This window comes from Astyanax mexicanus, chromosome 23 (genome assembly GCF_023375975.1).
Source record: "Astyanax mexicanus isolate ESR-SI-001 chromosome 23, AstMex3_surface, whole genome shotgun sequence".
Lineage (NCBI taxonomy): Eukaryota > Metazoa > Chordata > Actinopteri > Characiformes > Acestrorhamphidae > Astyanax > Astyanax mexicanus.
The window spans coordinates 28,166,955-28,181,040 of NC_064430.1; the positions used below are offsets into that span (position 1 = coordinate 28,166,955).

The following is a 14,086-nucleotide window of genomic DNA, read 5'->3' on the forward strand; positions in this document are numbered from 1 at the left end:
CCATAAGTACGTTTAATTTATTTCAGTTAACAAAAATGTCTTTTTACTTTTAGCTTAACTTGCTTCAGACCTTCATACGTTCAGTTCAATGACCCAAATGAAGCAAATTAGTGAAACAAAACAGTCAGTGGAAACAGCTTTATTTTAACACTTCAGTTTATGTACCGAGTATACTGTATGAGAGATGGCACGCCTGATTACGTGTCTCAGGCTAGGTCGAGTGCATCAGCTGAAACGCCCCTCCGGCCCCCCCGCTCGTGATAAAGACTCTCCAGCTGGTAATTATAGTCTAGTGCTATCAGAACACTGTCAGCTTGGCATTTACCCAGTTGTGTCCTCTGAAAACAACAATGCAGATAAGGCTAACTCAGAGATACACGTACAGGCAGCGGCTAGGGTCGAGGGGGGGTTGGGGAGGTGACGATGTCCTGGGTGGAGAGTTTGGGATGTGGGGGGGCAGGGGGTCTGATAGCATGTAGGACGGGCTGATAGCGTGTACTGTTGTTGAAGCTGAACAACTGGCACATACACAAACACAGCCCCCCCTGATACCCACCCCCATGGAGCACGAATAAGCACAGGCTTGTTATTGACTCGTCATGGGCAGAGTTTATTTCGGGCGAGTGTTGAGCAGGTCTGCCTGCGTCGGCCTGAGTCTGAGCGACAGATGATCTACCTGACTTACGTGAAGAGGAAAAACCCTCAGTGCTTCAGCTGGAGAACACACTCACAGTGCGTGTCACAGGAGGGATATTTAGGGAGGGATTGCCTTTTTTAAAACAGAGTTGTACTCAAAAAATAGCTGCATCCAGAAGGAATCAGCTGACAGGAATAAAACTCGGTGGGTAGTCTGTCATGAAACTGTCATGGAGTCATGCTTTTGTCTTGGTGGAGATGACCAATAAATCTAAAGTCATGCATCATGATCCTGCTTATTGCAAAAAAGGTATCTTACACCCCTCCAACAGTCTATCTATTTTCATGCCTTCCACCTGTTTCGTTTAAATAAAGTAACAGTGTGTGTGAATATATCTACACCGACGGGCGTAGTAGTCTGGAAATGAGGTGTGTTCAGGTACATTTCTGGTGTATTGCTATCTTGGCAATGAAAAACACAGGTGCACCACTGACTGAACGCAACCTTGACAGACAATCAACAGTCAGTCGTTCATTGCTATCTTGGTAGTTGATGCCTGTTGGCAGCTATGCAAACTTTTACATCAACATTAAACAAAATAAACAACAGTCTATCTATTTTCATGCCTTCCACCTGTTTTGTTTAAATAAAGTAGTCTGGAAATGAGGTGTGTTCAGGTAAATTTCTGGTGTATTGCTATCTTGGCAATGAAAAACACAGGTGCGCCACTGACTAAATACAACCTAGACAGACGTCAATAATCAGACGTTCATTGCTATCTTGGCAGTTGATGCCTGTTGGCAGCTATGTAAAATTTTACATCAACAATAAACAAAATAAACAAGTGTTTCGTACGATTCCAGATCACCTGTCTTACATCCTGTGGAAAGTTCATTGTGATGCTTATTGCAAAAAAGGTATCTAACACCCCTCCAACAGTTTCATTTATCTATTTTCATGCCTTTCACCTGCTTCATTTAAATAAAGTAACAGTGTGTGTGAATATATCTACACCAATAGGCGTAGTAGTCTAGAAATGAGGTGTGTTCAGGTACATTTTTGGTGTATTGCTATCTTGGCAACCGAAAACACAGCCACGCCACTGACTGAATACAACCTAGACAGACATCAACAGTCCAATCATTGCTATCTTGGCAGTGGATGCCTGTTGGCAGCTCTGCAAGCTTTTACATCAACAATAAACAAAATAAAGGAGCATTTCATACGATTCCAGATCACCTGTCTTACACACTGTGGAAAGTTCATCGCGATACTTATTGTAAAAAAAGGCATCTTACACCTCTCCAACAGTCTATCTATTTTCATGCCTTCCACCTGTTTCGTTTAAATAAAGCAACAGTGTGTGTGAATATATCTACACTGATGGGCGTAGTAGTCTGTAAATTTTCAGGTAAGCTTTTTGGTGTATTGCTACCTTGGCAACAGAAAACACAGGTGCGCCACTGACTAAATACAACCTAGACAGACAATCAACAGTCAGACGTCCATTACTATCTTGGCAGTGCATGCCTGTTGGCAGCTATGCAAACTTTAACATCAACAATTAACTATAATGAAAGAGCGTGAATGAGCAGGTCAGTTTCCTCTGCTGAGAAGCATTGGACACCTCCAGGTAGCTGCGCAATTAAAATAACAATACGCTATTGCAGTCAGAGCACAGCTGACTCTTAAAGGCAATGGCACGTGATCATTGGTTTATTGGATATTACACTCAAAACACACCCAAGATTAATTTAGAGAATTAGTACATGCAACCTTTTGTACCCTTTAGAGTTGCACACAGTATACTTTCCCCGTCGTTGCGATAGCAAAGACACTCTGACATGCATTAAATCAAGTTTTCAGCTCATCTACAAATAGCTCATCGCTAAAATAGGGCCCCTAGTTTTGATTACAGGCCTAATTATACATACATAAGGTTCTGCAAGTACCTTTTCTCAAAACACTCTTCTTTATAGTTAATAAGTATTGTTAAAAGTTAATGTGAAATATCCTTTGTATCTACCTAATTAGCTATTAGCCAGTCAGCTAACATTAGTATTGACGTGCTGGACTCCGTAGCTAGTATTTGTATTTTACATTATTTATCTTCTTTGCTGTAATTTGATGGAAATATAAGTGGTTTGGAAATTAATAGCATAAACTGCACTTTTACTGCTGGAACATTACACTTACTGGACATAACCAATCTGCTTCTGGTCCTTTAGCTTGCACTGTAAACTCAATGAAGGCAGTCTGAGACACTTAGTCTGGGAGAAAGGGCCTGTTTTATCAAATGCACAGATTCTGGTTGCAAACTTGACAACATAGCGGACAATTATGCTTATATTTCTATAGAAGAGGAGGAAAAAAAATTGGTAACACTTTACATTAAGTGTTGACTAACTAATATGAATTAATTCATTAGTTTGCATGAATAAGACATGATGTAATACATTAACAATGCTTAGGTAATGTTAATTAAACACAGAAAAACAGCATTAATTAATGTTGCTTTCACATCACAAGTGAATCATTTGTTAAGATGAACAATAAATCATTTACATTATTATCATATACTTTACTTTTAGTTAATCTTCTTGTCATTTGCTTGTGTACTGCAGTTATGCATACGGTAATGGTTAAATATTTATATTTAAGTAAATATAATTCTGGATGCTGCTTATGCTTCATTTCATCATATATTTGTGTAAGTGTTTGTTGGAATTCAACGTATATGTAGAAATTGTAACTATAAACCATGATTAACCAATAATTGCCTTTTTAAAGCATTATTAACATCTTTTAAACACTAAGCACATAAATATATACCAGATGTAAAGTGAAATTAAAATAATTCTATTCCATGTACAGATATATATCCATTAGAAGTAAAAATGTAAAATATAAAATATTATATTCGTTAACGGACATCAGTAAATAAAATAAGTAACTGGCTACCACTGCATAAGTGTTATCACAGCCAAATATATTTATAACTAATATTTAATTAATACATATTTAACAATGACTGTATGCATAGCTGCAGCACATAAGCAGATGACAAGAAGAGCAGTTGTTACTTGTTTAGCGAACATTAGTTAACATTATTAATGAAGTGTATGATTAATTGTTCATCTTAACAAATGCTTTCCTTCTTTGCTTTACTTTAGTTATTACGCTACCTCCCGGCCGCTGCGCTCCTCCAATAAACGTCGCCTCGCTTTGCCAAACAAACATTCACACAAAGCAATCCAGACTGTTCTCATACAGAGTTCCCCAATGGTGGAACAAACTACCTTCTACTACCAGATCAGGAGAATCTATCACTATCTTTAATAAACTCCTGAAGACAGAGCTCTTCAAAGAGCACTTACTCTCCTAACACCTCTAACTAACTACCTTCCACTACCAGATCAGGAGAATCTCTCACTATCTTTAATAAACTCCTGAAGACAGAGCTCTTCAAAGAGCACTTACTCTCCTAACACCTCTAACTAACTACCTTCCACTACCAGATCAGGAGAATCTCTCACTATCTTTAATAAACTCCTGAAGACAGAGCTCTTCAAAGAGCACTTACTCTCCTAACACCTCTAACTAACTACCTTCCACTACCAGATCAGGAGAATCTCTCACTATCTTTAATAAACTCCTGAAGACAGAGCTCTTCAAAGAGCACTTACTCTCCTAACACCTCTAACACACTAACTACTTCTAACCTCATTTCCTTCTTCCTCTCCTTCACTCCTCTATCCTATTATTCCCCTTTGTCCTCCTTTTATCCCTATCCAAAGATGTTTTTCCTTTAAACTTATTTTACATTGTACTTGACTATTGTAAGTCGCTTTGGACAAAAGCGTCTGCCAAATGTAATGTAATGTAATGTAATGTAATGTAGTTAATGTGAAAATAGCATTAATTAATGCTTTTGTTCTGTGTTTAATTAACATTACCTAAGCATTGTTAATGTATTATCTCATGTCTTATTCATGGTAGCCAATGTGTTTAGTTAGTAAACATTTAATGTAAAGTGTTACCAAAACTTTTTATCGTTCATTCTTATACTCAATAATAGTCTGCTACTATTTTGCAGTACTAAGACCACACCCCACTGTATCAGCTGCTGGTGTAAGTGTTGATATTTCTGCAGGGGTCGGTTTGGGCAGGTGCATAAGTGTGCAGAACTCTCCTCGGGGTTAACCCTCGCCGCCAAGATCATCAAAGTGAAAGGACTGAAGGAGAAGGTGAGTAGAAAACAACCAGAACAACAAAAACAACAAAAACAACAAAAAAACAGCAGCAGTAATAACCCCTCTGTTCTCCCACACACTTCAATTACTATCAAACACTCTCTCTCTTTCTCTCTCTTTTCTACTCTCTTTAATTCTTTGTTTTTCTCTCTCTCTTCCTCCCTATTGTTTTTTTTTCACTCTCTCTCTTCTACTCTCTCTTATTCTTTCCCTCTCTCCCTTTCTCTCATTAATTTCTCTCTTTTTTCTACTCTCTTTTGTTCTTTTTTTCTTTCTCTCCCTCCCTCCCTTTCATTCTCTATTTCCTTATGTCTCTCTTCTAATCTTTTGTCCCTTTTTTCTCTCTCTCTCCCTCCCTCTCATTCTTCTTCGCTCTCTCTCTCTTCTACTCTCTCATATTCTTTTATTTTTCTCTTCCTCCCTGTCGTTCTAATTTTCTCTCTCTCTCTCATTCTCTCTTACTCTCTCTCTTTTATTCTCTTATTCTTTCTCTATCTCCCTCCCTCTCATTCTCTCTTCTACTCTCTCATATTCTTTCTCTTCCTCCCTCTTGTTCTCTTTCTTTCACAATCTCTGTCTCTTCTACTCCCTCTTATTCTTTCCCTCTCTCCCTTCCTCTCATTAATTTCTCTCTTTCTTCAACTCTCTTTTGTTCTTTTTTTCTTTCTCTCCCTGCCATTAGCTTTTTTGTTTCTCTATCTCTCTCTCCCTCCCTCTCGTTCTTCTTCTCTTTCTCTCTTCTACTCTCTCATATTATTTATTTTTCTCTTCCTCCCTGTCGTCTAATTTTCTCTCTCTCATTCTCTCTCTATCTCTCTTACTCTCTCTCTTTTACTCTCTATTCTTTCTCTCTCCCTTACTCTCATTCTCTCTTCTACTCTCTTTAATTCTTTCTTTTTCTCTCTCTCTTCCTCCCTTTCGTTCTTTTTCGCTCTCTCTCTTCTACTCTCTTTTATTCTTTCCCTCTCTCTCTTCCTCTCATTAATTTCTCTCTTTCTTCTACTCTCTTTTGTTCTTTCTTTCTTTCTCTCCCTCCCTTTCATTCTCTATTTCTTTATATCTCTCTTCTAATCTTTTGTTCTTTTTTTCTCTCTCTCTCCATGCCATTAGCTTTTTGTCTCTCTATCTCTCTCTCTCCCTCCCTCTCGTTCTTCTTCGCTCTCTCTTCTACTCTCTCATATTCTTTCTTTTTTTCTTTCTCCCTGTCGTTCTAATTTTCTCTCTCTCATTCTCTTTCTCTATCTCTTTTAATCTCTCTCTTTTACTCTCTTATTCTTTCTCTCCCCCCCTTCCTCTCAATTTCTCTTCTACTCTCTCATAGTCTTTCTTTTTCTCTTCCTCCCTCTTGTTCTCGTTCTTTCACAATCTCTGTCTCTTCTACTCCCTCTTGTTCTTTCTCTCTCTTTCCCTCTCTATCTATCTATCTATCTATCTATCTATCTATCTAATATTCTTTCTTTTTTTCTTCCTCCCTCTCGTTCTCTTTCTCTCTCTCTCCCTCTTATTCTCTCTCTTATTATTTTGCTCTCTCTCTCTGTCTTATTTTTGTTTTCTTGCTCTGTCTCTTTCTGCCTCTTATTCTCTCTCTTTATCATCTACTCTCTCTTATTTTCTCTCTCGCTCTCTCTTCTCTCTCTTATTTTTCCTCTTTCTTTCTCCCTTTCATTCTCTCTCTCTCTCTCTCTCTCTCTCTCTCTCTCTTCGACTCTCTCTTATTCTTTCCCTCTCTCCATTCATCTAATTTATTTCTCTCTTTTTTCTACTCTCTTTTGTTCTTTCTTTCTCTCCCTCCCTCCCTTTCATTCTCTATTTCTTTATATCTCTCTTCTAATCTTTTGTTCTTTTTTTCTCTCTCTCTCCATGCCATTAGCTTTTTGTCTCTCTATCTCTCTCTCTCCCTCCCTCTCGTTCTTCTTCGCTCTCCTACTCTCTCATATTCTTACTTTTTCTCTTCCTCCCTGTCGTTCTAATTTCCTTTCTCTCATTCTCTTTTTCTATCTCTTTTAATCTCTCTCTTTTACTCTCTTATTCTTTCTCTCTCCCCCTTCCTCTCATTCTCTCTTCTACTCTCTCATATTCTTTCTTTTCTCTTCCTCCCTCTTGTTCTCGTTCTTTCACAATCTCTGTTTCTTCTACTCCCTCTTGTTCTTTCTCTCTCTTTCCCTATCTATCTATCTATCTATCTATCTATCTATCTATCTATCTATCTATCTAATATTCTTTCTTTTTTTCTTCCTCCCTCTCGTTCTCTTTCTCTCTCTCTCTCTCCCTCTTATTCTCTCTCTTTATCTTCTACTCTCTTATTCTTTTGCTCTCTCTGTCTCATTTTTGTTTTCTTTCTCTGTCTCTTTCTGCCTCTTTTTCTCTCTCTTTATCATCTTCTCTCTCTTATTTTTCCTCTTTCTCCCCCTGTCATTCTCTCTCTCTCTCTCTCTCTCTCTCTCTCTCTCTCTCTCTCTCTCTCTCTCTCTCTGTCTGTCTGCTACAGTCTATCTCCTGCTCTGTTCCTGTGAACAGATTTATTATTTATGACATCTGATGAGAACTCATACTGCCCCACAGCACTACACACACACACACACACACACACACACATACACACACACACACACACGCACACACACGAGCACACACACACCTGCTAGAAGTGAAGTGCATGAAATACAACCACTCAATCTTCTCTTGAACATACACATGCATGTATATAAATAACATACATACATACCTACATACATACATACAGTACATACATAAATTGCCTGGACAAAAAAAAGGTCACACACTGTAATATTTGCTTGGTCTGTCTTTAGCTTTGATTGCAGCTTCACACATTTTCTGTGGCATTGTTTCAATAATCTTCAGCAATGTCACAAGATTTATTTATTTTAATCCAGTGTTGCTGGATTAATTTTTCTCCAAGATCTTGCAGCAGCATTGATGATGGTAGAGTCTGACCAACCGCTGCACAAAGCAGCTCTTCTCCATCCAGCACATCCCAAAGATTCTCAATGAGGTTAAGATCTGGACTCTGTGGTGAACTCTCTCTCAATTCATGTGTGAAAATGATGATCTCATGCTTCCTGAACCCTGAACTCTTTCACAATTCCAGACCCATGAATCCTGGCTTTGTCTTATCTTGGAATATGGGCGTGATCATCAGGGAAGAAAAAAATATTCCATTGATGGAATAACCTGGTATATATTCTGTATATTCAGGTAGTCAGCTGACCTCATTCTTTCAGCACATACTGTTGCTGAACCTCTTCTTACCCTGATGCTCCATCACTCTGGAACAGCTGGATAAATCTGGACTCATCAGACCTTCACATGTCCTTCTCCCATTGCTCCAGAGTCCAAACTTTACGCTCCCTATCAAAAAAGAAAATGTCTTTTCTGGTTATCCTCACTGAATAGTGGTTTTCTTAAGGCTACACAGCTGTTTAGTCCCAATCCATTCAGTTCCCTTCACATTGTGCGTGTGGAAAAGCTCTTACTTTCACTATTAACCATATCCCTAAGTTCTAGTGCTGCTACCTTTTTTCTTCCATTTGATTTGGCCAAATGATCACTGATCATTCAAGATTTTTTTCTGACCACAAATCCCTTCTGGAAGATGATGTTTTCCCACTGTCTTTTCATTTTTTAAAAAGGTGTTTTTAACATGTTTTAACCTGATTTTAGTATTTTTTTTATCCATGCACAAAGCCTAGAGTTTCATTCTTTAGTTAAGGTGTATTTGTTTTTTCATCAGCACTGAATGAAAGTGAATACAGGTTTGATTAATTATGGGATTTAATTCATTTCATTATAGATTACCATATTTTTTCGTATTTTTCTGAATTTTGCATGTGGAAAAGCTATTACTTTCACTATTAACCATATCCCTAAGTTCTAGTGCTGTTTTACTACTATTCCATTTCACCAAACCTTTAAGTGATTGCTGATCACCATCATTTAACATTTTTTCTGATGACATTCCTTCCTGGAAGGTGATGTTTCCCCACTGTCTTTTCATTTTTTAATAATGTGTTTTTAACATGTTTTAACCTGATTTTAGTAGTTTATTTTAATCCATGCCCAAAGCCTAGAGTTTCAGTCTTTAGCTGAGGTATATTTGTTTTTTCATCAGCACTGGATAAAAGTGAATATAGATTTTATTAATTATGGAATTCAATTCATTTCATTATAGATTTCCATATTTTTCTGGATTTTTCTGGATTGTGCATGTGGAAAAGCTCTTACTTTTACTATTGACCATATCCCTGAGCTCTGGTGTTGTTTTTCTACTCTATGATTTCACCAAGCACTTAAATGATCGCTGATCACCATCATTCAAGATTTTTTCTGACCACATTCCTTCCTGGAAGATGATGTTTCCCCACAGTCTTTTCACTATTTTATAATGTGTTTTTTTTTTTAACTTAATTTTAGTAGTTTATATTCGTTTTAGAGTTTCATTAAGCCATATTTTTTGTGGTAGTGGTAGTACATTTGTTTATTCATCAGCACAGGATGAATAAACAACACACACACACACACTCATTTCCTGAGGCTGCTTTTAGTTTAATTTTCCCCAAACAAAGATCTGTAGCATCTGATTCTGACATCTGCAGCTCTCAGTGACTGTCTCTAATATTATCTAATGAGGATTTTACTGCTGAACCGCGGGATCATCAGTCCATCTCTCAGCTGCTCTTCATCCCCACCATCACCATCTACAGCTCTCAGGAGCAGAACACACCCGTCCGGCTCCACCTCGCTGATCAGCGCTGATCATCCTCAGATACGGGAGCTAAAAGGATTTCCAGAGCGATTTGAGAAAATGTGAACGCCAGGAAAAATGAGCCAGCCAATTAGAGGCCTCGACTCGGCCTGCCAGCCTCTGTCTCTGGGTCAATATCAATATAACCTGCATTTAGTTTACTGCTTACATTCCACTCAAACACTGTGGAAAAATACGTTTTATACAAGATTTATTCTAAATAAACACGCACTAGTGAAAAAAAAAACATATTGAGAAATGTCTAAGTATGCTGTAAATATACTAATAACAGATGTATGTATACTTACTTAAAATATATTAAAAGTGCATTAATATTATGCTTTCATCAAATGTTTGAAAGTAAACTTTGATCATACTTTTTTTAAAAGTACAATCTAGTGTATTTTTAGTTTAACGTAATTCTATATACTTTTAAAATATTTATTTCCAAATATACTTTTGTAAATTTTTAGCAAGTGTGTTAAAAACAACTGTTACAATAATTCACTTAAAATATAAAGTATCATGTAACTTTTTTAGAAAGTGAAATTAATTACTACTACTAATTCAAAAAAATTCTAAAGTAAATTTGTAACTTGCTAAAAATTGTAGTACAGTATATTAAAATATATTTTGACCGGGCGAAGTGTACAAACTATAAGTGTGCTACCTACAAAATACAGGAGCAACTAGTATATCTGTACTCAAATAATGTAAATATATTCATCATTCATCATATATACATCAATTTTCAGTATTAGTATTTCTAATACACTCAGTGTATAAAACTCTAAAAATTAAATGTATTATAATTTTACTGTAAGCGTATTTAAAATATGGGGTTACATACATGAAGTAGTCTTAGTCTTGTTTAAATGTTACTTCAGTATTTAAGTATATTTAAAATAGTTCTATTTTAGTATGGTTAAGTTTAGTATACACTTAGCACAATTTAATTACATTCAGTTAAAGTATAATAAATACAAATAAGTACAAAAAAAGTTGTTCAATTGAAGCACATATTAAGCACATAAAATATACTGATTAATAATAAAGTGGCTACAAGAACACTTTAGAGTACTATAGCATAATGATGCTTAGTATACTTTAATCTAATATTTATTCTTTTGTTTTTCACTAGGGCCACTTTTACATCAAATGACTTAGAGATAGATTTAAGCAGGACCTTTCCACCATGTTGTCCAACTTGCCATATCAGTGTGAATGCATGCATGACAGTCAGTGATGGTATAGTTACTTTGAAAAAGTAATCCGATTACTGATTACTGATTACTCCTTTAAAAAGTAACTTAGTTACTTTATGGATTACTTGATTTTAAAAGTAACTAAGTTACTTTACAAGTTACTTTATTAGTTACTTTCAGCAGCTGCAGACACCACCTCCCGCCGCCTTAACATAAACATTATAACCAGTTTTGCCAATACTCCCTTTATTGGAAAATGCATTTTTAACAGCAACAATGTATCTCTAGACATTTAAAGATATTTAAAAAAAAATCTCATAAATAACATAAATAGTTGTTTTTATAAAAAAATAAATATGGTCTTTCTTGATTTCACTTAACATAAATACTTGTTTTTATAAAAAAAAAAAAAAATGAAGAAAGTCTTTCTTGACCTGATATATTTTAACAAACTGAACATGGAACCTGTTGTTCTTTGCAGGGCAGCAAGGAGTGGTTTTACAAAACAGAACCGTGTATATGGTCTAGGCTGACATCATGTGTTTTTTTTTTTATTATTTTGAGCTGGTTTTATTTTGTAATCACATGTTAAGAGTGAAACAGTGGAGTGGGGTGAGTAAACCAATGGTTGTACCTCATTAACAGAAGCTTCTCAATCCTCTTGTCAGAAAGTCTATTTCTTCTAGGCACTTTGTTGTCAGCACAGAGTGTACAGAGAACCCTGATATTGGAACCTAATAGCTGATACTAACTCAAAATAGTAGCGGTATTTCCAGCTACAAAACGCGCTTCTCTCACCTGCCTCCATGGATTCGTTTGTGTCGCTGTGTGTCCGAGACGCGTGTGATTGGCAGGGGGCAGAGCGGAGGAGTTGGGGAAGGGAGCGCGGTGTGTGTGTGTGTGTGTGTGTGTGTGAGGTGGAGAGAGAGAGAGAGTAACGCACAGTAACTTGGTTAAGTAACTTTAATCTGATTACTGGATTGAAAATAGTAACACGTTAGATTACTTGTTACTAAAAAAAGGGTCAGATTAGAGTAACGCATTACTGACATCACTGATGACAGGAATATGAAAATATATATTAAAACATTAAGTCTTTAAGCTAGAAAATATGATTTCTGTCTAGTCTGACATCATCTTATATTTATGATAAATAGCCAAAAAAAATATTTTTATGAAAGTTATGATGGACAAAAGGCACAGAATCCTAATAATGACCCCGATGATCCTCAGACACGGGAGATGAAAGGATTCACAGGGTGGTTTGAGAAGGTACGAAGCCAGAAACAGAAAAAGTGAGACAGGCAATTACAGGCCATGCATGGCTGTCAGCCTCTATCTCTCCCAAAGTGTCTAAATTGCGGCTTTTGCTGCTCCCTGCGACACCAGAGCCTCTTCTAACAGCTCAGCTCTCAGTCTGAAATAACCCGTCTGAGATCCAGAATCAGCGTCTGACCTCCGTCCTCCCCGCGACGCTCGGCCCGCAACACAATGCTGAAATCAGCGGCTGATGATAGGATTTACGCAGTTAAAGAGCACTGATGCGCTGTGTTTAATGCGATGATTCATTTCCTTTGTCGTTGTTTTTTGACTCCTGATCCCTCTCTTTTTCTCTTTCTCCGTCCATCAAACCGCCCCTGCAGGAGGAGGTGAAGAACGAGATTGGGGTCATGAATCAGCTCAACCACGTCAACCTCATCCAGCTGTACGACGCGTTCGAGTCTCGCACCAACCTCACCCTCATCATGGAGTAGTACGTACATGTTTCTTATTTAATCTTTTTATTGAAAAGTTACTATTATTTAATATTATATAAGACCAATTGGTACTTTGGGCATTGTAGGCAGAGTGCCAAGTCCTGCTGGAAAATGAAATCTGCATCTCCATAAATTCATGAAGTGCTGTAAGATTTTGTGGGAAAACAAAAGTGCACTGACTTTAGACTTGATAATAAAACACAGTGGATCAACACCAGCAGATGAAATGTCTCTTTGTCAAACCATCACTGATTAGTGGAAACTTCACACTAGACCTCGAGCAGTTTGAACTGTGTGTCTCTCCACTCTTCCTCCAGACTCTGCTCCCTTGATTTTCTTCAAATGAAATGTAAAATTTACTGATGGTCAGGATGGTTAGTAATGGTTTGGAAAACCAGAAAGGATGCAAAAACAGTGCATCTGTGTTGCCAAGATAGGTATGGACGTCTGGTTGTTGACTGTTGTCAGGATTTTAATCAGTCAGTGGTGCACCTGCGTTTTCTGCCGCCAAAGTAGCAATATACCAGAATTTGATACCTGAACCTATATAGATTATATTATAGTTTTTTTTTGTAGATAGAATTATATTATTATTAACCAATATGTAGCATATGAACAGTAAAACAGCCTAAAAATCTGTGTTTTTTGATTATTTAAAAATGTTCTGCATTGTAGGTTAATACTAAAGTCATCCAAACTATAAAGAAGAAAACATGGAATTATTTAGCAAACAAAAAAAGTATTTATCCAACCAGAATATGTTTTAGAGTGTTTCTTCAAAGTAGCACCTCTTGCTTAGATTAGACTTATGCTTAGATTTATCACACCTCTGCTGGATTTTCTCAGTCAGTTTTATGAGGTAGAGTCACCTGGAATTCAGGCTTTCAGTTAACAGCTGTGCTGAACTCATCAAGAGTTAATAACATGAATTTCTTGTCTCTTAATAAAGTGTTTGAGAGCATCAGTTAAAGTAAAGTAGTGAAGAGGTAGAGTTACAGGTATACAGTGAATAGTGAATATTTGAGTAATGATCTAATCCAGATTATGAGAAGCAAGAACTACTCAACTAAATAAAGAAAAATAGTTTAAGAAAAAATGAAGGTGAGTCAATAAAAAAAAAATCCTCAAGTGCAGTCGCAAAGACCATCAAAAGGGTTATGATGAAACTGGCTCTCATCAGGACTGCCCAGGAAAGGAAGAGCAAGAGTTCATTCTGTTGTACAGAGTTACCAGCCTCAGAAACTACAAGGTAACCACAGATCCTCAGATAACAGCATCTAAATGCTTCTTCACAGAGTATTTTGGTTTGTTTAACACTTTTAAGTTACTACATGATTTCTTAAGTGTTTCTTCATAGTATGAATCACTTTACAATTTATTTATAATGTATATTTCATTGCTGTCAAATGAAAAACAGGTATCTTCAAAACAGCTTTAAAGCTCTTTACAGGAGAGAGAAAAAATGTTCCAAA

At 36.8% G+C, this 14,086-nt stretch overlaps 1 protein-coding gene across 3 annotated transcripts in view; it reads left to right on the top strand.

Annotated features, from left to right (window-relative positions):
- The window catches only part of mylk3 (myosin light chain kinase 3), a 96,000-nt gene that overhangs the window by 49,958 nt on the left and 31,956 nt on the right, over window positions 1-14,086 (top strand). For all 3 annotated transcript variants that reach the window (XM_049471294.1, XM_049471293.1, XM_049471292.1), the window contains exons 6-7: window positions 4,791-4,884; window positions 12,501-12,610. In XM_049471294.1, coding sequence (XP_049327251.1) covers window positions 4,791-4,884; window positions 12,501-12,610 — 204 coding nt within the window. The remainder of the gene's footprint in view (window positions 1-4,790; window positions 4,885-12,500; window positions 12,611-14,086) is intronic.